We start from the raw sequence: 27,650 nt of genomic DNA on the forward strand, positions 1-27,650 counted from the left end.
CTTTGTGGAGCATCCACATAGGAAGTGACTAGAAGACGTGGTGGCTACAGACCACAGAAAGTGATGAAATAACCGCCAGTGTTGTCCTAAGTTAAACTTTTCTCAACTTTGAAGCGAGCAATTGAAGCTACTACCAGTGAGAGCAAAGAAACCCGTTGATTGTCTTGAACTAAAGCAGCCAGCTACCAGTTGAGTCATGACCATAAAAAGACACAGGACTGTGTGAATAATTTCTTTTAACAGTGAAGGAGCAACTCATCCCAAAAGTTTTTGCAAATCCCATAATGATTTCCAACTTTTTCAAATGAAATTCTTTTCATTATTGCAGCGCTGCATAATAGGACTTTTGATAATAATATCAATTATTAGTTATTAATCTTTGGCTCTCTTCCACAGCATATTTTTGTCTTGTCTTCCCCTCCTCACCCCAACTGCTCACGGAATATTGCCGTCCATCCCGTAGCCTGGTTCTGCTGTAGGTTTCTTCCTGTTAAAATAGATTTTTTTCCTTCCCGCTGTCACCAAAGCGCTTACTCATAGGGGTCTTATGATTATAAGGGTTTTTATCTGTTGTCTTTATATTATTGTAGGGTCTTTGCAATATAAAGCGCCTTGATGCAACTGTTTTTGTGATTTGGCACTATATAAATAAAACCGGAATTTTTAAAATATATTTTGCTGTTTGTGTGTAGCAAAGTAATATATATAGCCCCGTCATTGATATAGTACAGTGCTTCATCAACTTATTGCAATCACTGCTATTACAGTTTCTGAAGTTTTTGTCACATGTTTAAAATCTTCCATGGCAACAGTGACCTCCACTAATCAGAGATGTATTTGCTTCCCTTTAGGATTATGGATATAGTAGATGTTTTGTCTGACATCACATTGGTTGGTTGTTGATATCTTATGACAATTTCTACAAGACACATATCATTGTTTCCCGGTTTTGAAGCATATAGTAAGTCAACTTTAGATGGCTACAACATTATGGCTCATAATTAAAACCCTATATGGAGACGTATGAATGGCATTTTTGGCTCGAGAACCTCACTCTACTAAACACAAATTAAAAGTTTACCAATATGACAGAAAGATGATGATACCTTTAGTTATGGCTTCAAAGTAGTGGTCCAATGTTTCCCACTATGTACAGTGTATAATTGCCTCTATTTTGAGCTTGCAACTAAAGATAACCTGGGATGAATTCAGGGGGACCAACTCATAACTCATAACAATGACAGGGAGATATAACAAAACAATAATAGACATGTATCATGGCCCTGATTCATTATAGTTATTATCACTGTACAGTCAACATGCATTAAAAACTGATGTCCCATCGAAGTTTATCAGATTCACATTTGGGACACAGACTGACTGTGTTTTAGGACTAAGGAGGAGGCTGGGATAGATGGAAGGGTAAAAAAAAAATTGTGTTTAAAATGGAAGGTTGCCATTGCCAACCCCAGCTCAACATTACTATAAACCAAAATCTTAACTGCATATATTATACTGCATATCTGTGCAGGGGTACTAGTTCAGGATTTACTCTTATGAGGCAAATTCACTGGGAAACAGCATCTTTTTGGTCAGGTTGGAGGATTTGTACCCGTTCTTTCCGAAATGCTTTTTTCCCCATGGTTCCTACCTCATAAGGGTTATTTTAAACTCAAATAACACACACACACAATACAGTGTGAGCTGGGGGACGCATTGATGGAATGTGAATGTCAGCGGTCTCTTTATTTACGCTCCATATAAAACACTGAGCAGTAATTAACAGCAGGTATCCTCCCTAGCCAGAGGGTAATTGACTGTTTCAAAGTGCCAACACTTCATAACAGAGACTGTATGTGTGTATGTGGCCATGTGCATGCTTATGTAAAAGAGGAGAGGCAAAAACTGTATGAGTGAGAAATATAGATCGTGTATGAGTTTTTGCGACCACGAGTGCATTAAAATTAACTCTTTTATATTCCACACCTCCCCCACCTCTCCTCCCATCATCTCCCGTCCTCCCAATACGGATAAGGGTCAGCAGTGGTGGGCACAGCCACTCAAATGCTCCAGGTTTCTTTATGAGTGCATTAAGGTTCAGGCGTATTCATTATCAGTAAGTGTAGTAAGATGGATCAAGCTGAGCCATTTTACCACCACTGAAATGTTAGCTGTTAATTTTAGCGTGCGAGTAGAAATATGGTGAAAGCTCGAGTCTTTTCTTATAACTTCAACAAGGTCTGCTGTGGATCTGTTGGTAGGCATGCTCTGGGGCGTGGGGGTGTCATAAGGGTCAATTACCACAGCCAAATGGTTAACTTTTGCTAACCCATGTTTCACAGTATAGTGTCAAACTACAGTAATGAAAGCAAAACTATATCTTTATGTGCTTCAAAGTCCCGTGTATCGGATTTAAAGCTAAAGACAGAATCTAATGCAGGGTGGCTGTAGCTCAGGAGGTAGAGCAGGTCCCCTGCTGATCGGAAGGTTGGTGGTTCGATCCCCGGTTCCTCCAGTCTGCATGCCAAGTATCCTTGGGCAAGATACTAACCCCCAAATTGCTCTCCGATGCATCCATTGGAGTGTGAATGGGTGTGATTGGGTGAATGTGGCATGTTGTATACAGCGCTTTGAGTACTCCAGGAGAGTAGAAAAGCGTTATATAAGAATTAGTCCATTTAACGTTATGAACCAAAACAATTAGCCATATATGACTGATGCTCTCAGGCAGTGTCATACAATTCTGTTGACTCGCTGCATATCAGGCACAGGTAAGAAGTTAAACGGGAAGCATTGCAACACTGAACTTTGCGTTATTCTGTTTATGCAGGTAAGATAATGAGGACTGGGCTTCTCCGCTTAGACCGTTGCCCCAGTGACCTGGCCCTAGATGAGTGCTGGAAAATTGACGGATGGGTATTAGATTTATGTATTATGTTTACATTATATTTACGTACTATGTTGTTATGCTATATAAAAATATATATAATTTTTTGCATCAATATGGTGACCTACAAAAAGTAAGGTAATAAAAAAATATATTTTTATGTCTTCACATTATCACCAAGTCAAAAATGCGTAACAGCACATTATAATGTTGAAATTATCTCGTCTTCTGAAGGTGATACTGTAAAAAAGCATTGTGTATCTGTGTGACAGCTGAAAATTAGGGCTACAAACTGCACTGATGTCAGTCAGATGTATTAATAGATCAGTTTGCTAATAGAAATTTGCATCTAGACAGTCTACATACTACAAAAACCTCTTTGTCCAACACTCTCAAACCCACTTAAACTAACCTGAGGCGAGTGAGCTGAAGCCAAATGCCACACGTCTACAGTACATAAGCAGCAACCAGACTAATGAGAATCCAAACATGTGTGGTCAGCTGCTTCATGCTCTTGTGGGGCCATATGCTCTTTCCGCCATCATCCTCACAGGGAACATAAAGTTAACGAGAGGCTTGTTAGTACGTGTTAATTGGACTGTGTGTTCACTAATTGATTTTTGGTTAATTAGGGTTGGGGTATTTAGTGCTAATTGTTATTTGAACTGTTATTTCTGTTAATTTAATAGGTGTAAACACAGTCAAACCAGAGTGTCCCGAGTTGTAATTGCCTCCAACAACAGCAGCAGCAGAAACAACATGGTGTAGACCAAAGGTGCCTCCACAATTAGAGCTCCTCTGAGACATGCCACACTGATTGGCTATGATGCTAATTAATGTTAATTAGCATGTTCCCAGCCTTTTTAATGGGCAACAGCGCTCTTGGTCCTTACTTATCCAGCTGTTTGCTGTGAATGCATGATTTACTGTGAATAATGTTTCCAGTAAAAGACATGCAACACATACTGATGTCTTGTTTGTGTGGTTTGATGAGTCAGTGTTGTGTCAGTGAGGCTGCAGAAACTTGTAGTGTATCTAAAGTCTTTGTATACAATATTTTGAAAACAACTGATAACCCTGTAATTTAATGAAATTACAAGAGAATGGAAATGTTGGATTTTTACATTGGTGACATCGGAGCCTTTTTAAAATTACTTTAATCACATGCAACTGTGTGATAAAATAAAATCTTACCAACGTAGCAGTAGTAGTATTGTATATTTGTCACTTAGAAAGGCTATCTTATCTTATTTTCATCTCTTCACTTAAAAACATAAAAATACACACGTGTGAAACAAACACACAAACTCTGCAGTTTTCCATTTAAAGCACAGAAACGTTAAAATAACAATAAAGTGAAGAATTAATGGTTTGACCCAAAAACTTTAAACTTCAAACAGCAATGTTAGAAGAAACTATACAGTTCAAAGGAATCAGTAACACATGTATATATTAAAAAGCAATCGTGTTTCAGAACATTTAGACCTGCGCTAACAATAACTGTCAAACGTGTGCCACACAATGTCTCACCTAGGACAAATAAAGACGACCAGCAGTTTCTACAGATTTGGTTCAGTTCGTTGTCTTTTGGGCAGACGGAGCCTCTCTGTCTTGAGGAACTGTTCGATTTTGGAGATCTGCGCCCTGAATGATTCCTGTTGGTCGTCCCTCTCCTGGGAGCAGGAGAGTTCCCAGTTGGACTCTGAACTAGGACCTGCAGCTAAGGTAGGAGCTCTGCTACACCTGATTCAAAGAAAACACTAGCATGAACTTGTTTGTAGTCAGTAATCATATTATTAATCATGTAATAATAAGAACATTTCAAATGAAGGTATACAAATTCTCCTTACCATTAGACTGAAGTAATGCACTTAAATGAAAATGTTTAAGATAAGCTAATAAGATAAAATAACCTTTATTAGCCCCACACATGGGAAATTTGTTACAGCAGAAAGTGGACAGTGCAAAGTTACATAGCAAAAATTAGAAAAACGCTGGAATAGAATAAGATGATAAGAATACTTCTAAAACTTCTAAAATATAATTTTTAACCAAGAAAAACAAAAAAAAAAAAAAACCTCTTGTTTTTTGTCAATACTTTTGTTAAATACTGAATGGGCCAAAACGTTAGTGAAAAACATTTTCATTCAGGTGTGTAGATACAAAGATTTGAGCTATGAAATTTGCCCATTATTATTTATTTACTTTGACATTTATTCTGGTTCAAATGCTGGTGTCTTCTTTCTAAAGAACAAACATACTCACTCTGCAGTGGTTTGCCATGACAGTTTGCTGCCTGTACTGGAGGCTGGAAAAGAACAGCTTGGCGGAGGAGCTCTGCCATCCTGCATAAAAACGACGACAAACAGTAGATATCACCAAATATCCACTGTGAGAAAGCTGTGATTGTGGTCACACAAAGTTTGTGTTTCATATTTATTATTCTGTAATATAATAGTTTGAGATAATACAGTAAATAAGAAACACAAAGATTCTTCTATAGGATTTGGACTATTACTGGCAGATAAATCAAATGTATGAAAAGAGTGAGTATTCATAGTGTTCAACCTTCTCCTTCAGTTCTCTGTGGCATGCTTTTAGGCCAAATCCTGAGTGATCGCAATCTAGTCCTGATAAAGTGATAAAGTGAAATATCAAATGAACAATGTGGATTCACAACCCAGTAACTCCCCAGATCTTAATCTGATCTGCAATCTATGGCCAATTCTGAAAATCAAGCGGACAAGCAGAAGCCCACAGACTGTGATCCACCTGGAGCACCTCTAAGGCAGGAATCTATCACCACCATTTGGTCTTTTTTTGGTACAAAATGTCAGTTCAATGCTTAATTCCTTCGTAAGAAAAGAAAAGACAGATAAACAAATTCAGGGCAGACAATAAGCAGCAACAACTGATATTTGTATCTGTATCCAGCCCAGAGAGAGCAGCCAGAACTCTTCGCTTTGGTCTTCTTTACAATTTGTTAAACTATCAGATGAGTTTGTTTTTTCCCCTCATACTCGAGTCATGCTGCAGCCCATCTCCCTCAACTGCGAGCACCTGGATTGTGTAAAACACAGAGTGACAGTGCGGTGATGGTGACAAAAGAGTTTGGGAGCGTGTGAGAGAGAAAAAGTGAAACAGAATTAAAAAAACTGAAACAGCAAGAGGGTGGAGAAAGTGAGTGAGGGACAAATGATGAAGTGAGAGAGGAAGACAGAGCGAGAGTGGAGACCAGAGACTGAGTGAGTGAGAGAGGCGAGGTACCCAGGCATCATTAGGTACTTTTTCTTCCACAGGTCATTTGTTCTCTGTCTGTCTGGCTGTCTATGAGCTCAACATACATCAAGCCACATCCATTTGGTCAACACCTGACCGAACATTAATCAAAGAGCAGGAAAGTTTGAAACCTCTGAAATCTTTGTCAGATATTCTGCGTACTCTGTTAAACAAGTTCTCCTACATTCTAAAAGTCCAGGACCACAAAAATGTTGAAAGAGCATTTTAATATCTAGTTCCTCTGAGGACATGTCAGGCTGTTGTAACGGGCATATTCATTCAAGCTCCAGCTCAAATTTCCCGTGGGCTCCGCTCAGACACATTCTATAAAATGATGAAGCTCTGAATCTGTGGAACAGCAATGACCTCGACAGAGAAAACCCTTTTATAACGGTCATTCTGATGTCCTCTGACAGGGGGGGGGCACGCATTTCTATGTGAACACGACACTGTGGCCATTTCCTGCTGCTCAACATCAACTTGTACTAGAGAACACGATTAAAGCTTCACTGTGATGAAATGTACTTGGACACAGGCTTCAGCAGCTGAAATTAAATTTTCCAAAGTGCAGCTCGCACAGTGAGGACTCATCAATAAAGCTCTCAAATGTAAAGGTATGTAAATCATGAGCTGTGCTTTATCACTTGACTAGTGTTTTACAAGCTATTTTAAAATAACTTCTGTGACATACATATATGATTATTAACTCTCACAGTTATAAATGAACCACCTTCTAAAGTGTCGTACCAGCAATTCCCTACTTCTTAACAACTGACCGTATCTGCTGCTGTTCTCTCTCTGCAGGTCTCCTGCATTGCTTCCCAGAGTCCCTGCTGCTTTCTCCTCAGGGAAGGTGCGGTCCCACAGACACTGGAGACATTCAACAGGTCTGATGCCCTCATAATCACCAAGGGGACTAAGAGGAATGAGGTGAGATGGCAAGAACAGCAAGAAAGCAAGAATGAATGATGATTAGTAATGGTAAGAAACGCAGACGGACAATGAATTCACTGCGTAAGATGTTCCTAGTCATGCATCAGAGCAGTTTCTGTGCTCCTTAGTGAAATGATAAACCACCACCATTGTCGTGTTTGCTTTTGAGGGGCTTGGGTATTATTGTGCTGGCAGGATGTCCTGGGAATCCAGCAGTTGTATTCTGCTCAGACAGAGAAGATCCCTGGAAAAAAACACCAAGATTTTAACTGATATAAAAGTAATCACAGCTTTAAAGCATTTCTACATCTGAATGTCAAAAAATTGTTACGATTACAAACTAAAATTAACTGCACTTCTCTAGGTTAGTGTAGCTAGTTAGTCCTGTATGAGCATCATATGACTTTTGAAACTGTTGTAAATATTTTCATCACACAGCTTGAAAACGCTACAACCTTTTGATTCTAATACCTGGATTGGCTGGTGCGCTATGGTGACATCTGACTTTGTTCTGGAGTTTGACTTTCTTCTCTCGGCACCGGCCCATTCAAATAATGGCCTGTAAGTCTTTTTGCTGGGCAGAGACGACTCGCCAGAATCACTCAGCAGCTTCTCTCCTAACTCAGGCTGCTTGTGACCCAGACTTGTAACGAATGGCAGCTTCGGATCTGTTTCACTTTTAGTCTTCTTTGTATCTTCTGTGTCCTTTATATGCTCACTTTTCACCTCAGAATCAAGGGTTATGGCACCCATCGTAATATTAACATTGCCATCTTTTAAGTGGGATTCTTCCATAGGTGTTTGATAGACATTCATATCTACACTTGATTCATCTTTTCTTCTGTTCTCTACACTTGGATCCCCCTTTCCTTCAACAGTTACCACAGACTTCAGCTGCCCATTTTTCTGCTCTAAGCTTTCCAGCAGCTGCTCAGGTTCTGCCAGTTTTTCACTCACAGGTACATCAAAGCTTTCATCTGTTTGCGTCATATCTGAAATAACATCAGAAGGAGTACGTGTTTCTGTATCTGTCTGACATGATCCCAAGTTTTCAGCGCTGTGAAAACCATTTGAGTGACCAGCTGATGCGGCATCGTCTGTCTGTGAGGTACTCGACTGATTCAGGTGTTCAGAAAGTCCAGCAGAAAGCTCCCCTGCTTTTTTGGTGGGAGGCTGATTTAGTGATCCTGTGTCTCCGTCTGAGCTTTGGACCTCGTTTTGACACAAATTTGAAACTTCCTGTTGTTCAGAGCTAAGACTTTGATGTTCTCCATCTCTTCCAGTCTCACCATGGATCTTCAAATGTTTGCATTCAGCATCCTTTTCTCTGACTTTCTGACAGAGACTTTGTGTGAAGTCTGAGGGTTTACAGACATCCACAGGCGGCTCAGCGCCCATGAAGTCAATGACCTGCAGTGTGTGGCTCTTTTCAGCAGTCATATCAGTGATCGTCTGGGCTCGTATCTGTGTTTGTGGTGTCTGCACTGCTGTCTTTTCTCTCTCCTTCACTCCATCCGCTCTATCTTTTGTTTCTGTTTCAGCATCCTTTGCTGACCCCTCACTGTCCTCTCGCCTGTTTCTTCTATCTGTTGTTTGTGCCATGGCTGTTCCTCTTTTTTCTCCAGCACGTCCTCCCTCCTTCACATCTTCTCCTTGATCGTCTTCCCTATTCCTCAGCTGTCCTGTATTTTTCTCCTCTTCTTCTCTGTGGCTATTTCCTTGTTTCCCGTTGTCCTTCTCCTCATGTTCTTTCGCATTCATTCCTGTGTCGTCGCCTTTATTTTTCATGTTTGTTGGTAAATCTGCAGATTCACAGAGAGAGCTGTAATCGGAGTTTGATGCAGTTATACTACTCGCACAGCAACCTCTGATAAAGTGGGTATCATCATCAGACACAGAGAGAGCAGTATTAGTTAGATCTGAAATCACATCAGGGCTGTGTTCACTTTTCGAGTTGTTAACCCCTTTGTTCAATGTTATGGCCTCTGTGGCTCCTGTCCCAGAAAAAGTAGACGAGCTGAAAGAATTCATGGTAAGTGGACAACTGGGCATTTTTAGGTGGCTTAAAGGCTCTTTTATTGTTTGTGACTGTTGTTTTGGGACTTTTTGACCTAAAAGAGAATAAAACGCGCATGAGAAAAAATAAGAAAATGACTGTCTCAGAGTGTCTTAGAACATATTTATCGTCTGTATGTTTATATTTAGTGTGCTGACCTTCAGTTTCTGCAGTGGCAAGTATCGTAGTCCCAGTTGCTGTGTCCTCTAGACGGTCTGGAATTTTGGCCTGAGAGGAGACCGAGTGCTGCAGACTGCCAAAGCCGGGAAGCTTAGATCTGGAGATGCGTTCACTCACAGATTCCTCGCCTCTAACTTCCTCCACAGAGGTGGGATGGGTAGAAAGACTGAGTGTCTGGCTGCTGTCTCTTACCTGTGCAAAGAAAAATAAACGTGCATGCATTCACATGACAGTTTCTCTTATAAACTCACCTACTATACATCAGCTACACCTGCTGTTATTAACATTATTCCCATAGCTGTAAATCAGAATATTATGAAAAATATTATAGTGAGCTCTGTTCCTGGTTTCTTTATCCCTGAATGCTCAAGTGCTGACTCTGGTCTGTTTTGAAAGGTTTGTCTAATAAATGAGAGGACCGCTTTGCAGTACTTAATGTTCTGCAATTCAGCACATGTATTTCACTTTCTGTCAAAACTGCTGAAAACACAACCTGTTAATTTTTCATTTTAGTTATTTTTCAATTTTAATACGATCATCCAACACTGCAACAGTACAGATATTGGTAGTAAAAAGTGAAGGTCCCCTGTAAATACTTTAAACTTATCAATTGAGTAGTACAAAGTCTGCGTGATGAGTTTTTCATGTAAAAAAAGAGTTGTAGAAAAGTGTTTATTGTGTTCTGTTAAGAGAAACTCTCTTCTTCTTCATCTCACCCTATCCCTAGCATCCTCTACTGTCACACCAACATCCATGAATCTTCTTTTCCTCTTTTCCTCCTGCCTGGCAGACCCATATTTAGCATCCTTTGCCCAGTGTATCCACTATCTCTCCCCTGTACATGTCCAACCGTCAGCCTTGCTGCTATAACTCTGCCTCCGAAACACTGAACCTGAGCTGTCTCTCTGATGTACTCAAATCAAGTAAAGTTCGTCTCTACAGGACATTTAAAAACAACAGCTGTTGAACAAAGTGCTATATATCTAAAATGATCAAATCAAATAAAACACAGGAGAAAAATGACAGAGTTAAATGAAATATAAAGCTGTGTAAAAACAGCACAAATGAAAGTACTTCAAACTCATTCTGATTTAAAAGCCAAAAAATACATACAGGGTTTGAAAGCATCTAATACTGGAGATGTCCTGATGTTAGGGACAATTTGCTCCACAGACCTGATCCCCTTTGTGCTTTAATCTGGAGCTCGGCCTCTTGTCCTTTTTCAGCACCACTGTCTCTATAGCAGCAGGTCTCACCCAAGACACTCATCTCCAACAACTGTACCCTGCCTACACTCTCTTCTTCACCTTACTTGTGCACTGCCCATTGCTTTGAATGGTTAACCCCAGGTATTTAAATTAATCCACCATCACTGCTTCTTCTCCTTGGAGCATCCCTGTTACATCTGCTTGTTTTTACGAACTTTTATTTCTCTTCTCCACCTCTCCAGGCTCTCTTTCACCTGTTCACTACTTCCGCTACAAATCACAGTGGCATTATTTGTCATTTGTAGCTCCCCCCCGTACCCATCTGTCACTCCTGCCTCACATGACACGTGTAATCCCCTACATGTGTTTTTGGATACATACCTCCATTTCATGTATGTGCTGTTCATGTGATTTGGCCTGTAAGGACAGCTCAGCGTGTTTCTGATGAAGATCATCATAAGCCTCTTTCAGTGCTTGAAGGGCTTCTTGCTGTGTCTTGAGGCGATCCAGAAACTTCGTCTTCTGTTTACCCACACAGACAAATGAAAGATGTGATTTTAAATGAGCTTGTATGATTTTCTGGCATTTTCCCATATACACATTAAGTCTGCTATAGAAGAGTCCAGCCTGACGGACACTATAAATATGTGCTACTATCATCACACTGCCTTCTCCCACAGCACAGTTTTTCTTCTACCTCTTTGTCCCAGCTGGTCTTGGAAGCAGCATAGCTCTCCATCAGTTGGGCCACCTTGTCTTCCATTGCCTTGCTTTGCTCTCCCATCACCTCATGTTCCTGTTTAAGGGCCTGCAGTAAAATTAATCGCCCATGGGGTTTTAGTGCAATACTAAATTTTTATGTGTTTATTTAATGTGAACAGGGGGTTCTAAACAGGGCAGGCAGAGAGAGGACTTCTTGCTAATACAAATCAGTTGGCTTGTGTCATTTTGATAATGATTTTAATAAATTAATGAATAGGTGAATTAAAATGAGAGGGGGTGGTATAGAGAGAAGAAAAGAGAACAATAAACTTTAAAGCTATAAATGCAGAATAAACACACTATCATTCAGTTGTGGAGCCGACTATATTCACATATGTACATGCTGTGATATACAACATCCCATTCATCAAGTTTATGGGAAGGAACAATGGTTGTCATTCATTTTGGTCTTTGCATAAATTTACTCTATAATCATTTAAATAGACCCTGAAAAATTTCTGATCTGTGTGGGACCAATGGGTGGTGCAGGGTTTTATCTGGAGACATAAATCACATTTTCTATCAGCCAAAACTCCAACGTGCATGAAAAGGAGGTTTCTACAAAGGTGAAGTGGGATAACAGACATGTCATTACTATAAGTTTGGCACTTATTTTTGTTTTTGCACACAAAAACCAATTAAAGTATTCTAACATAAAAGGACTGAAATCGCACTAACTTTAAACTCCAGAGTCTGTAAGGATAAATTTCATTCGCCCCAATTTTTTTGTTAAATGGGGCTTAAATGTATGACTGCAATTTGTAAGAATCAACAAGATAAATTCTTCTATTTCTTCCTTATTATTGATAAACAAAGACACACCTGGAGCTAATTTTTTCTCTCCTGTAGGCAAAAAAGCTTTGTTATTATTAAATCAATTTTGCTTACCAGTGATGCTTACCAATATAACATGAATACACCAGTTAAAAATAAATCAGGAGATTAAGATGTGCTATTTTTTTCCGATTTACACTTTGCAACACTTTTCTAAATGTGTGATCAAGGTTGAAATGTGTATTTGGACATAATTATCCAATCTAACACATTAATAAACAAGAAGCACTCCAAAATGTAGCTCTCTCTCTGGGCACTATTTACTTAGCATGACGAAAGTTTCGGCCTGTCTCAGCAATTCAAAGCCCCCAGCATCCAACATCACCATGGAGGAGAGGAAGGCACTCACATCACTTAGTGATGACAACAACATTATCATCCTTCCAGCAGACAAGGGTCAGTGCACAGTATTGCTAAACCAGAAAGACTATCATGAGAAGATTTTGTCACTACTCAGTGATGAAAATACTTATAAGCCCCTGAAACGAGACCCAGGAAGTGGCTACAGGAAGAGGGTGGTAGACTGTCTGAAGCAGTTAGAACAAGACAAGGCTATCGACCGGACCTCATACCACAGGCTGTACCCAGGGGAGTCTACACCAAGTCTGTATGGTTTACCGAAAATACATAAACAGGGTGCACCTTTAAGACCGATTGTCTGCATGATCAACTCTGTCACCTATAACATCTCCAAGTTTCTGGCTTCGATCCTCAACCCGCTGGTGGGCAGCTCTGAGCACCACATCCAGAACACTCTGGATTTTGTTGAGAAGGTGAGAGATGTCATTATGGAGGCAGATGAAACCATGGTCTCGTACGACGTTACATCTCTCTTCACTTGCATCCCAGTCACGGAAGCGTTGGAGGTAGTCCGTAAGAGATTACAGGATGACCCCAACCTCAGCAACAGGACCGCTCTCAGCATCGACCAAGTGTGTTTGAACTGTGTCTTCATTCCACCTACTTCACATACAAGGGTCAGTTCTACAGGCAGAAACATGGGTGTGCCATGGGCTCCCCAGTTTCACCAATCGTGGCCAATTTGTACATGGAAGAAGTGGAAAAGAGGGCTTTGCTATCCTACCCTGGAACACCACCAAGCCATTGGTTCAGATATGTGGATGACACCTGGGTGAAAATCAAATCTCAGGACGGACCACATTTCACGGATCACATTAACTCAGTGGACCGACACATCAAATTCACCAGGGAGGATATGAAAAGTGGCAGGTTAGCCTTCTTAGACTGTGAGATTTCCATCAGTAATGGGGGACATCTAAAAGCTGACGTGTACCGTAAACTTACACATACGGATCAGTATCTAAGGTTTGACTCTCATCATCCACTGGAGCACAAACTGGGTGTCATCAGGATGCTACAACACAGAGCGAACACCATCCCCACAGACACAGCAGCCAGGGAAGCAGAAGAACAGCACATCGAGAAGGCCCTGAGTAAATGTGGTTATCCCAGCTGGACTTTTGTCAAAGCTGGGAAGGCGCCAAAAGAAAGCTCCAGCCGATCCAGGAGAGAAGGACAACCGCTGTCCAAGCGAAAACCTGTAGTGATCCCATATGTGTCAGGAGTATCGGAGCAGTTGAGACGCATTTTTTTCTAAACACCGGGTCTCTGTGGCTTTTAAACCCCAAAACACGCTGCGCCAAAAACTGGTCCACCCCAAGGATCGGGTCCCCCGACACAAACAGAGTAACATAGTGTACGCTGTTAAGTGCCACGAGGATTGCCAGGATTTATACATCGGGGAAACCAAACAACCTCTGGCGAAGCGGATGGCACAACACAGAAGAGCTACCTCGTCAGGCCAGGACTCTGCAGTCTATTTACACCTACAGGCCAGTGGACACTCTTTCAATGATGAGGATGTACACATCCTGGACAGGGAGGAACGCTGGTTTGAGCGCGGAGTCAAGCAGGCCATTTATGTGAAAAGGGAAAGACCATCTCTGAATCGAGGAGGGGGCCTAAGGATACATCTGTCACCATCTTACATGCTGTGATTGCAGCCATTCCCCAACTCTCTGTGAATGGTACTCATGGCCATTGATCAGTGGGCTTTGATCAGTGGGTTTTGGTCACTGGTTGTTGATCAATGGTCATGAGAATTTGCATAATTATGATTAAGGAACTGACCTCCCAGCCCATTGTTCCTTCAGTGGGCTGGTTTCAGTCATTATGCAAATGTACTGTTTATAAGATTTGGGGAAACCTGCAGTCAGCTGAGACTGAAGGAGTCACTTGGATGAGTGACGAAACGTTTCTCCCACAAAACGCTACGTCCAGATGAACAGAATCAACTTTTGGAGATTAGCATGACAGATGTTTACTTTGATTACACAAATAAGATAAATATTAATATGTAGTGATTTTTAAATGGACATGAATAACATGAGCATATTATATAGTATTTCCCTGCAGTATATTTTTAATTAACTGGACAGCTCGTTCTCATTCGCTTGTCAATATTTTGCTTAACTCAAACAGATGATATCTGACGACCTCCCCTGTATCACTGATGATTTCTGACACCTCAGTATAATTAATAAATTGATTTGGTTTTGGTTTGACGACTATCAGAATGTTTTTTTTTAAGTGGTAGAGGCAGAGATCACCCTCCCTAACTTCTGTGGCAAAGCCCGGTCATTTTGTTCTATAAGCAGGCCGAAATGCAACAGAAAACAGCTTCAAGGATTGCTCCCAGACAGCTTTCAGGGGGTAAAGAGTTAAAGACAAACATTTTGGGGTCACCTTGAAAAAAATATAAAAGATCAGAGGTCAAATGTGACATGATATTTGGATCCAAACTACAATGTAAAATTTATAATCCCCACGATCCAGGATACCTTTGTAAATGTTGCAAAAAACAAACAAAGGCGATGGAATTTTAATTAGTTCTAAATACAAAAGACAATTTATGAAAGTTTAGAATCCCGATATGTCAATATATATCACATATCATTCCCTATATGCCTATATGTTGTCAAAACAAACAATGGCAGTAATAAACGTAGTTTTAAGTATCACTATTATCTCTCTGATCTTCAGATCAGTCTATTGACCTTAAAGCAGAGGGGAGAGGTCAAATGTGACATATTTTAAATCTTTATACAGTACTTTGTATATGTTGACAATACACACCACACTTGTGAGAAGCATAGTTTCTAGGTTATAAGGTTCATCATCAACTCTTGACCAATAATTCATTGACTTTGAAGATCTCGATGGATGTCAGCCTAATTTTAATGGGGTGTAGACTCCACTCTACACCCCTACAGAGTTTCACCAGAATTTATTCTAAAGTTTTCAAGCTATTGTATTTACAGACAGAATGACATGCACACAAATGCCTTCAAACCAGAAACTCTTTGGTGGAGGTCATTTCAAGCCAGGCACACAGGTACGCATATTAGCTGTTTTCTTTCTTTTGATCTGTTAAAGCAAACTTCACATGTGTTTCATCATCGGGGATTGTAATTTAGGTCTGCAGAGACACTACAGACAGATCACACGCAACTGCAATGAGATGCTCCAAGCAAACAGACAAAAAACAGTTGCCCTTGAAAATAATAATAAAGCTGAATGAGAGTTTGGTGTGCAGGAGGAACTGAAGAACACATCAAACTGAAACTGTCCAGAACACCTAGAAACTTTTTCTCCATCTTACCATTACATGAAGATAAGGAACTTTGGTAGGAATTTAGTGCAGAATACAGGGGAATGTAAGGGAAGCCAATTCAGAAAAAGGCTACCAAGGCATGGCAAGAGGGAAGTCTTGGCTAACATGTATACATGTGAAGAGTTGCATCCACAAAATAGTACAGGATGAAATACTCTGACCTCGTACGTCTGTCTTTGTGTCTGTAGCTCCAACTCTACTCTCCTCACTGTCTGCGTCTGACTCAGCAACAGCTGCTGGGTGTGCTGCAGAGACCGTATCACCTCCTAAACCACACACAGACACAAACACAATAATGGCGCACAAACCGACCGGGCTTGATTTTGGTTTATTTGAACCTTGACATCATAAAAAGTGGAAATACTTCAAAGGAGTTTCCAAAACAATCACGTTCACAAAATTTCACTTAAGGAAGAGACTCAACATTAAAAGCTGTCTAGGTTTAGTCATGTTCCAGGTCCTTACCTGCTTTTCTGCTAGTTCAGTTGCATTTTCCTCCCTTAGCTTCTTGTTCATTTCAGTTTCCTAATCATACAAAAAAATAAATATTGTCTGTGTCAGAACTGGATTAGTTTTTTCAGCATTAATCAATCGATCCATCTATCCTCTTCTGCTTATTTAAATAAGGGTTGCAGTGGGGCTGGAGCTTATCCCATGTACTATGCAGCGGCAAACACTTTTGCAGGGCTAACATGCAAACTTCACACAGAATGGGATTTGAACCTGGGATCTTTTTGCTGTGAATTGCTAGAATAAAACACGATTTCTGTTAAGGACCATCATTTACCAGCTTTAGCTTCTTGTGCAGCTGCTGTATATGCTGCTCTCTGCCTGTGGGACTGTAGGGTTTGGCCGGTCTAACTGAAGTCATCTTGGCCTTGCTGAGCTCATTACTGACTTCATCCAACTCCTGACAGGACACCATAAGAATCACAGGATTAGTCAAGCTGATGCCTCACAAACTACTCAGGCCACTGGACAACTCAAATAATACCCTCAATATATTCTAGTTTGAAACAACAATATATTTTAGTGGCTGATATTTAACTGATAACGCCAAATGGTACAAAGTTTAGAAGGAAAATCACAAAAATGCCTCAAACAATCTAAATGCTAGACCACTTGGCCCCATACCTTCTTTAGTGACACAATGGTTGCTTCTTGTTTTTCATTAGCAGAAGTCAGTTTCTTGTTAATTCTCATGGCTTCATCAACTGGAATATTGACACATAGTACAGCATGAAACATACACAGCTTATACATGAGGGCAAACAGGAAGGATTCCCATCTAAATCACAAATTAAATGAAAAAACTAAACAACAGGACACAAGATGAAATGGATTTCCCATTGCAGTTGGTTTACCACTAATTGTAACAGACATTAAAATAATCCCAATATTTGGCGAAAAAATGCCTTTTGGGCTTAAAAATTGAGGCTGGTGTTGTGCAAAAGGTCAGTTTAAGAACACACGTCTCATTAAACATGACTACATCTGGGCTTCATTGACAAAAACTCTACCTTTAGCTGACAGGAAAAAGAGGAAAGTATGTTAGATGAGTAGACAGCAAGGTTAAAAAGTTAAAGAGCAGGAAAATAATGTGATGGATCAATCCTGCCTGGTGTCAGCAGGACAGGCTGCCTGGTGTTGGTGGTGTGGGAATATTTTCTTGGCTCACATAAAGCCTCTAGATAGCAACCCAGTGCTAAACTAAACCTCGCTGCTGACCTGGGAGATGTCTTCATAGTTTACTCTTATCAAAGTGTTCCTAGAGGAGCATTTAAAGAAACATGACAGTGACCTTTGCGCATTACCCAGATCTTGACCCCAAAACAAAGACGAGGATAAAGTGAAATGAATGATGTGAAGGAAGATTTTCTCAGGAATGAATGTGCTGTTGAAAATTCTGCATGAGCAGAGACATACTACTGTATCACGTCACGATGTACCAGGATCCCTGTGAACTGTTTCCAGCACCTTATTATATTTATAACCGAGAGAATTCAGGCTATACTGGGAACAAAGCAGAACCTCTTCTGCTGAAAACAACCTAATAACACTCAGTAATGACAAACTGAAGCGGCACATATGTGAAATGTGTGATCTGATTTGTGCATATAATTGTTTGCATGGGATCATTAGTAAGCCTAGAGTGATCAACATCCAGAACATTCATTTATATATCTGTCTTTCTGTATCTATTACCATTCTGCTCCAGGTTGTCATGGGCCTGCTTGACCATGGCACACTGCCTGGACAAGGCACTGAATCTTTTCTCCACCTCTCCCAGTTGGCTCAGGTGGCCGTCCTTTGTCCGGCTCTGTAAGGCCAGTTTCTGTTCCTGAGGAGGGGCCACAGTTAAAACAGACAAGAAGAAATATGTTGAGGAGGACCCGGCCCGTTAATGGACACAGATCCTAGGACTGTTTGTATATCACTGAGGATGGTTCTACATGTGACTGACATGTCTCTAACCTATGAGGGCCCTCGGTTTCTCAGTTTGATCCGCCCCTCACTTGTTATATCTGGTTTCAAATGATAAATGGTGACAGCAAAACTCCTTAGACTTTAAAGCCACCACCACCTGCCTGTCCCCAGCTTCTCTCCCCTCCCCCTTAAAAGTAAATTGGTCGATCAGATATGCCCATATGCAGATCTGTTTTACTTTTGTAGGGGTCAGACTAGCTATTTCACCCTGACTCCAGTTCTTTCTTTGCCCATTTTTTAACCACTTATCCACCTTGGGGGCTTAAGAGAAAAACTTATCAAGTCGCCAGTTCATCACAGGGCAATGCAGACACAGGTGACACACTTTCACATCCTACAGCCAAATAAGAAACACCAGTTAACGTAGCATGCAGGTCTTTGGACTGTGAGAGGAAACTAGAGCTTCTGGATGAAACAGGGAGAACAAACAAACTCATCACAGAACGACTACAGGTCACCAGGAGGTTCAAATCCAGAACTGACCCCCTATTCACCACCACGCTGCCCCTTTATTACCAGCTTGTAGCAGATTGATGGCTGTGGCTCAGCAAAAGGAGCTAGCTTATTTTGCAAAATAAAGACATACGACAGTGGAAACAGCTGTCAAGTAAAGTGAGGATCACGCTTTGACAGAGTTAGTGCCTGCCTCTTTCAGTGAAATGTAAGAATCAAGTGGGCTCATACCTCAGAGCGCTTTATCGCTCTTCAAACTGCCATTACAGTTTGATTGTGTGTATCAAGCTGAGCAGATTCTTTCCTTCTCCCGTTTTCTCACTCACTCCCTTCTCTTTCATTCTCACTCCCTTCAGTCAATCTGTCCAACTCTCCTTTTCGCCAGATCTCTACAACTCCCTCTCACTCTGCTGAGCCACCGTCATGCAAAGAAGGTTAAACTGAGCGAGGCCCAGTTATAAAATATTTTAATAGAGATATTTTCTCTGCTGTGCTGGCAGTTCAAAGTGTCACACACTCCCTATCCGTTACTCCTGATGAGCTCTCCCCTCTAAACCCATCCCTCCTTAGCACCATTCCCTTATCCTCCTCTTTTAATTTTACTCCCCTCCCACCAACCTTCTGTCAACAGTTTGTATAAATGGAAAAATCCGTCCTTACCAGCTCACTTGATTTCTTCTCCAAGTTGTACTTCAGCAACTGTGTGACAGAAGTAAAAGAAAATCAGCGAGCCTGTTTTTGAGAGCGGCTTCCAGAAAATAGAAATAAGTGATGCTGCAATCGTACATGACAGTTTTCAACACATCTGGAATCAAGATGGCACATTTTTAATAACAGCAGCAACTGAGGGAAATTTAAAGCAAGTCTTGCTTTTTCCAAAGTTTAAAAAAAAACCCTTCACATTTCAGCTTTGAAGCCTGTGTTGCAAAGACTTCCTTAACATGTTCAGGTAAAAAAAAAGCAACATAAAATATATTTAAAAAGAAATAATTTGAATCTACAGTCTTTTAAAAATGCAAAAATTCTGCCAAATAAAGATCATGTAATGTGACAGAAAGCCCCATCTCAACATACGCTTTTGTTTCAGTACTGTAACTCTCTCTCTGCATCTGCATGTCCAAATGTTTTGTTTTGCCATCATGTCATGCAGACATCTCACTTTCAAATACACTGTCTTTATGGGCTCTGTGATTAAGTCCCTCCACGTTTATAGATTTTTGGCATAGATTATTACACAATGAACGCCTCACTGACAGGACTCAAAGAGGCCGTCACACCCTGGATAGGGCCACCAGATGTTTTCTCATTTTGCCAAATTGTTGTGGTTTTTTTTTGCTTCTTTAAACTGTATACTTACTTCCACCTACAAACAACGAATCAAACAAAAAAACACTGACTTTGTCCAAATTACGTCTTAGGCCAGGAGAAAATACAGTTTCCTTTTTTATTCCCAACATATAAAATGTAAACAACAACAAAATATTTTGCCCCAAAATACAGAAAAAAATAGTCCTAAAGGTAAAGTTTGGGGGCAATAATACCCCATTTATCATTTGCATGAATTTAAACATTACTATGAATATGAAAAAAAAATTCTACTAGAATTAAAATAGCTGGTGTATGAATCTTTTTATATTTCACATTACTTGAGCCATACAACACCAGTGGTGTGCAGATAAGTCAAGGTACATGGCAATTAAATCACTTCAGTGCCACCTGTCACTTGTGTGATAATGTGTTAAATTAAAGAATCCACCAGACCGTGTCACAAGATTGAACACAAACGGGCTTCATTTTATCCAAACACAGCAGTCAGAGTCTCCCAGATAGAATATCAAAAACGGTCTCTATTGTCTCTGTAACACGGCTGGGTTGTTAAAGTGCGTTGGACCGTGAGTACGATCATTTATCACCTCTGTGGTGTCAAGTCTGAAGATGAGCAGAGGGGAGCCAGAGCGGGCCAGGCTCATGCACCAAAACCCCGCACCCTTGACTCTGATCGAGCATGCCTTTTCTTTATTTACTTGTCTCTCTGAACAGTTTAACGATTAAACTGTGCTATCTTGCTTATTTTTAATAAAGAAGGGATAAAAGGTGCTGCTGGTGTGCATGTTACAATAAAACAGAGATAGAGAAGAAAGAAGAATGTTGAACATCTCAGTACCTGCAGTGATTTCAGCTCTTCCTTTAAGTTGTTAATCTCCTTGTCTTTTAACTCAGCAATGACCTGATATTTCCCCTGAAATGTTAAATTCATTTTGAGTGTCAAAAAAGCAATAAAAGCCCAAAGCACAGCACAAAAGAATTCACTCCGAGGGCCAAAACTGTGCAACTGAGATGAGTAAATTTACTTCTCCTCTAAAGACATTTATTGAATAAAATGCTCTATCGTGGGGATGTTTGGGGGAATAAGAGTTCTGTACCCTTTCCTCCTCTGTGTTTCTTAATTTGGCCTGAAACTTGAGAAAAGATAATAAATTATTTGGAAAGGTTTTAATACATTGTTAAAAGTCTTGTTTAGAAATGAAAATGGAGGAATAAAAACCACACCTGTTTCTTAAGATTTGTGAGTGACTCAGTGTGTTGCTTTGTCACCGATTCAATTCGATGCTGTAGGGATTCCTGCAAATGAAAGGGAAGACGGAAGAAAGTTACTGATGATCTCATCTATTCTTTGATATTACTTGTTAAATAAAATCAGCTGTACCTTCTCCCATTCCATCTCCTGCTTCTCCAACACCAGCTTACTGATCTGATCCTCAAAGCGGGTTTCTGCATCCTAAACCAAAAAAACTGATTCTCAGGCATCGGTAAGTTCACAATTAGACAAGCAACCAGGAAACACCTGATAAGAACATTTAAATGGGAAAGCTGTGACTAAGAAGGTGTGATTCAGTCTGAAAATCTTCATCTTTTTCACTCTGTGGGCCAGTGGAGTTGAGCCAAAACTGCAAAGTGCTTTAAGTTTCTTTGGTTCAGTCCTGCGTATCTTTTGTGGAAGCAGTCAGCGACGGGGGAACATTAGAAGGGAGGTGATATTTGTGGAAAACCATCCCTATCCTCCCTCTTCTCTTGGAGAAGGCAGGTAAAAGTCAAGTACTCACTATATCCAGGGGACTTTTTTATGTGCACGTGGGAGCCGGTTAACTCAGCGAGCTTATTTTATAAGTTCCTATTAAAGTATGCTACCAGCGTGGCACAAAAAAAAGAAAAATGGAGTACACGGGAGATAAAGCTGTTATTTTTCCACCAGGGGATAATTGCTGTGTGTATGTGTGAGTGCATGTGTTAAATGCACAGCAAAGCCTTTCTAAGATCAGTAATCCATGTAAATTAAAACAGGTAACTGTGTATCAAGAGAAGGCCGAAAAGCCATGTTGCACAATCTCATCTGTGGCTTTTCATCTTTTTACCATTTTTACTGCTGTTCTGAATGGTCACCTTTTATTGGGCGTTAAAAAACAAAAAAAATGGCATTTGGAAGTTTGTTGGAAAAAAAATTTGAGTTGGAAAAAGTTTGACGCTGTTTCCAGATCACACTAAATCTCATATCACATGCATTTCATGTAATGTGACAATTTTTCTTACTCGCAGTTATTCCCCATTTATGACTCATCTTCACCAACTAAAGCCGCTGGTTACACCGCTTTAAAAAAAAGAAAGTGCTGGAATTTGACCTGCTCAGGAATGTCCGGCTCCATCATGACATCCTCTTGCCTCTTAACCTTCCCACCCCCGTGAACGACACAACTACAAAGTGCTACTTTGATAACGGCAGTGCCTGAGGAGGAACAGACTGATATATCATCTAATGTCTGTGTTTGAGTTAACATGACTATAACAATAAAAGCTCAACGACCAACATCCCATTTTTGCTCCTCTAACCTTTAAGCACACTCGGATTTAAAGTACTTGCTGGAGGGGAGAAAGCTTTATTCTTTTTGTTAGTTCTTTACAAACAAATTGACTTTGTGCTCATTGGTTAAGGGCTAATAGGCTTATATGACCCCCTCCCCTCTTTCTTGACATAATGTGCATCATATCCAGCAGGGTTAAATCCACGTAGCCAAAGGGGCACTTGGCTTTCTCTATGGATGCTCTAATACCAACATAACCAATATTTTTGTGAAATTACGCTGCTCTTCAGCCAAACAGAGTCATTAGTGTCTCAGTTCTACTCAGGAAATGGTGATATAATACAGAGGAATAGAGGAAGTGAGCAATACTAGAGACAATACACATAACAAGGCACCTCAAAGTTCAAACAGCTCTCATGTCAGCCAATTCTGAACCTAAACGAGCACAGCGTAATTTCCAGAAAGCCGCTGCTAATAATGACCAGTGTTGACACAGAGCATGTGTTCACGCATCTGCTTATAAATCTTTGCGTTTAGTATTGTTTGAAATTATGCGTAAGTCAGTATCGTGTATCATTCTAGTACCAACCTATTTAAATAAAGTAGCTTCACTGCACTAATTTGGTAAATTAATATGAAATGTTCTGCTAATTTATGTGATCAGTATTTAAAGTATGGATGAACCTTGCTTGGAGCTGGTAGATTTTTTAAAGTTAGGAATCAGTGAACTCTGTCGCTAAGCTGCTGTTAATTACTGCTAATACTAGAAGATGGAGAAAGGGATCAAGGCATGACACTCAACGCAGTACCACCACTGCCCACGAAAGGGCTACATTGGATCACTGGTCTATTATACTTGTTACAGTTTTTTTAAAAGTACTTACGTCTTTTACCACCATGGAGAAACAGAAAAATGCCACCAGAGCCATGACACAGGACGTGATTTCGATTATGAAATTAAAATAAAGTGAACTATAAGGAGATGGTACCCTAATGCCTTCACAGTGACACTGGTTACAACTTCAACTTTACCCTCCGAATATGCAGCTCCTGTACGGCTTCGAGCAGATTGGTTTTGAATTCCAGCAGCTGTAGTAAGATGTTCCCCCCACTCTCCGTCTGACAGTGTGAGCTGGAAAGATTCAGCTCATGTTCCAACACATCTTCTCCAAACTGAAAAAGAAGATCAAAATCTCAAACAAAGCTAAGATTGAAACAATGTCATTCATGTAAAATGTATTTTAATCTCATCTTTCGCCAAGTAAACAAACCAGCTGATGGATGTTATTTACTTTGCCTTGCACTGTCAAAATTAGTAACTTACAGTGGTGTGGGTGGGAAGTGTCTCAGACTCTGTGCTAACATCCATCGAGTCGTTTCAGGGCAGCCAAAGGTCCCACTGGGCCTCTTCTGCCTGATAATCCGGTGGGGTGGGAGTGGGGCGCATTTTGTTGGAAAGGTTAATAGAATAGACGGTTTAATAAGCAGTAACATCTCTGCCTTTCCACTTATGAGCTTATAGGCTTATAATTACTTCCTCATCTGCAATTTTTACCCCTAAATGATTTTAGTAGAAATAATAGAGAAGAACATTAAGGCCTCGTAATGCTTCTCAATCACTGCAGTCTGACCTAATGGCTTTGAAATGACTGTTAGGGCTTTTTTCTTTCTTTGTTTTACACCGCTTCCATTGCGATGAGAAGATAACACCTCAATAAGCCATCCAGGTTCAAATGAACCAGCCCATCGACACTAATAGGGGTCAGAGCAATAACACTGAATGGACAAATTGCACTGTCAATGCTTTTTAAATTACCTAGGTTATTTAATTTGACCTGTGGATAGTCCTCTGCAACTGTCCCTTCAACATAACCAAGAAACTGAGTGACACACACAGACACACACTGCAAGCACACACCTACTGAAAATATAACTATTTAAGTGGGAGGTCTCCACTAGCCAATGATCTCTTAATAGAACAGACCTTTTTTCTCCCATTTAACCTGCGCTAGTATCAATCATGTTGGAGAATTAAATGATCCCTGCTAGAATTGGCTACTATCATAAACTGACACTGTGACCCCCGGCTGAGCAGGGAGGGGATTTGTGCAAGCGTGCGTTAGTGTGTCGCTCTCCTGGCGCACTATGTGCACAGCCTGAATGTGTATGTGTGAATGTGGCAGGAGGGGAGGAAACTGCAGTGTCTTTATTTGCTTTTCCTGGGATTTAGTTGAGCAGGTATTAACTACCTCCAAGCCATGAAGGGACAAATTAAAAGAAGTGCCGTAGCCATTAAAATTGAACATTTCTGTCAAGTAACATGAAGTTTGCATTATCTTTGTGTGAGTTATGCTGGTAACTGTTTTGTAATACAACCATAAAAGAAAGTTAAAGAAGCTCTGAATCTGTAATACATGCAATCCAAGTGTGGATACTGCCAACTACTGCAACACAACAATTTGGCTTCTTTATTTTACCTCGTCAAGTAAAAGAAATGCACGGGTTAAACTGATAAACTCTACTTATTTTCTTTTCATGCTGGCTTACTGTCACATTGTTAATGATATGATAAAGTAAGTGACCTGTGCTTCACCTCATGTGACCAGTAAAATGTCACGCACACCAAACTTTCTGACTTTAAAAGGGATGTTGTGTTTTTAAAGTCTGAAGCGGCTTGTCTTTCTTTCTAAATTGGAAAACTAATAAGAAAAATATATTTAAACATTATCAAAGTATGCTGTCCTCCTTCCAATAAAATAGAATTTAAAAGAATGTATCAATAATCATACCTTATTATTAATTCTGTAAATATAACCTCAAATGAACATCAACATATGCTGTAATATACTGTGGGCTTATTTATGTGTGTGAAAACCTACGTACCCCCGTGATTCAAGCACTTGTCAAACCTCCTTTAGCAGCAGGGCTTAAAAGTAAAGGCCTCCTGTATGACTTTATCAGTCTCTCGCATCATTGTGGAGGAATTTTGGTGTACTCTTTCTTTGAAATGTTAGTTAACTGGATTTTGTGGGATTGGTTTATACAGTTCTCTTAAGGTCCCAGCACACCATTTCAATCAGACTGAGTTCTGGACTTAAACCCACTGACGCACCTTGATTCTTTTCTTTTTCACTCATTCTGTTGTAGAGTTGCTGGTGTGCTTGGGATCATTGTTCTGCTACATGACCCAATTTGGACCGACAGATGACCTCACCTGTGACTCTAGAATATTTTAGGTATACAGAGGATTTCATGGTTGACTAAATGAAATTAAATGCCTTTTCTAGGCAGTTGCTTTCTATCTAACATTCACACTCATTCATATTCCAATGGATGCATCAGAAAGCAACTTGGGGTTAGTATCTTGCCCAAGGATATTTGGCATCCTTGGGCAAGAGGCCACCAATCTCTCAACTTGTACATGACCGGCTCTATCTCCTGAACTGCCATAATGAGGCTGTACATTATGGATAAACACCTCCACTTTGCTCTTGTTTGTCCAAAGGACAAGACAAAAGCACATTGTCCAACAGACAAAGCCATAGTTGTTCAGTCTTTTTCTAATTGTACTGTCATGAACTTTAACACTTAGCATGCCAAGATCGGCCTGAGGGGTCTGATATAAAGCTCTTACGTTTTATGCAGTTTCTCTGAACATTGATCTGATCTTGGGGTGAATTTGCTAGGACATCCACTCCTAGGAAGATTTCAACTGTCCTGAATGTCTTACACTTTATCACTGTAGAAAAAAGGACTATTAAAATATTTTAAAATGGCTTTATAACCCTTCCCACAATGGTAAGATCATTGCTGATGTCTTTCTTCCTTGGGTTAACAAACACCTGAATACTCCAGATGTTAACTGATCATCAGTTGTTGATGTCAATTCATAAAGTACATTTGATTAGCAATAGTAGGGTGTACCTAAGTTTTTACACACCACTTTTTTAGACACACGCATTTTGGCTTAATTTTTGTTAAATCAATAATGACACACAAAAATGTGTTATTGTTCTGTAGTTCATCTGAATTTGTATTGATCTAATTTTAAGACCTTGGCCCTGCACTACAAAACAAGTTCAGAGAACCCAGGATACCTTTCTGTTTTCTGGATCCAGTTACCCTAATACTGGCAATCAGGATACACAAATCTGGTTATGTGTAAGGAAAGGTACTGTATGAATGTGATAAGCACTTTTGGCACTTTAATCAGTAAGACTAGAAGAGAGCTACTATAATAATAAAGTTTAGTCTGTTTGAAGCCAGAGAAGAAAGCTGACAGTGTAAGACTTATCAATATCAGGTGTATCTGATGTGCCCATATTGGTGGTGTTCCTGGATTATGATAACTAATGTTGCTCTAGGTTCAACTGTACCAAAATCAGTTATCATTATCCTGATGATAACTAATAATCTGGGTATTAGCAAAACACTAAGGCCCAGATATGTTGATAAACAACACAATAAATGCAGAGCATTAGTTTTTACTGTGACTGTACTGTTGTTCTAAAGGTATTTCCAGTGTTATCAAACTCCCATGCTAACAGAATAAGCACAAACTGTTTAGCCTAGCAAACATGATAGCTAAAGCTAAAGCCACCTAGTTATAGCTAACATGACTCTGCAGTTTAAACATACATTTCCATATTAATGCTGAAATACATATTTGTACACTAATTTAACAGAGAAATAAAATAGGCACTGCCATAAGTAAGTACTTCAAATAAAATGTTTGCTTGTTGATGATATACAGTAGCTTACCTTTAGTAATTAGCACAGCAAGCAAGATGGCGAACTACAGGAAGCCACTGGACAGATGCTGAGAAGATTCTCAAAAATGTGAAATTTTCCAAAACTTTAAGATATATAAATACAAATTTAAATATGACAGTAGTTTTCTATAAAATATATAATGCACAAATAAAACGTATGTATGCATAAATTAATAGAATAGAGTTTTAATAGAGATGTCCTATATTTGCACAATAGTAATGTGACACAGGCAGATGGTCAAGATTTA

General features: G+C 40.0%; 1 protein-coding gene across 1 annotated transcript; it reads right to left on the bottom strand.

Annotated features, from left to right (window-relative positions):
• Positions 1-3,897: 3,897 nt before the first annotated feature.
• ccdc73 (coiled-coil domain containing 73) lies at positions 3,898-27,450 on the bottom strand. The gene is made up of 21 exons (XM_084936273.1): positions 27,392-27,450; positions 23,955-24,044; positions 23,663-23,803; positions 21,481-21,552; positions 21,324-21,395; positions 21,197-21,232; positions 20,938-21,012; positions 19,434-19,472; positions 18,039-18,174; positions 16,968-17,047; positions 16,621-16,743; positions 16,299-16,358; positions 15,995-16,099; positions 11,241-11,351; positions 10,925-11,065; positions 9,314-9,527; positions 7,571-9,210; positions 7,247-7,343; positions 6,943-7,082; positions 5,153-5,232; positions 3,898-4,630 (listed from the first exon to the last, which is right to left on the bottom strand). Exons 2-21 carry the CDS (start codon positions 23,997-23,999, stop codon positions 4,447-4,449), a joined length of 3,591 nt encoding a protein of 1,196 aa, XP_084792399.1. The 5' UTR covers positions 24,000-24,044; positions 27,392-27,450; the 3' UTR covers positions 3,898-4,446.
• Positions 27,451-27,650: the final 200 nt, after the last annotated feature.

The sequence above is a fragment of the Perissodus microlepis genome, chromosome 7, assembly GCF_051167445.1.
Source record: "Perissodus microlepis isolate ML-2025 ecotype Zambia chromosome 7, ASM5116744v1, whole genome shotgun sequence".
Lineage (NCBI taxonomy): Eukaryota > Metazoa > Chordata > Actinopteri > Cichliformes > Cichlidae > Perissodus > Perissodus microlepis.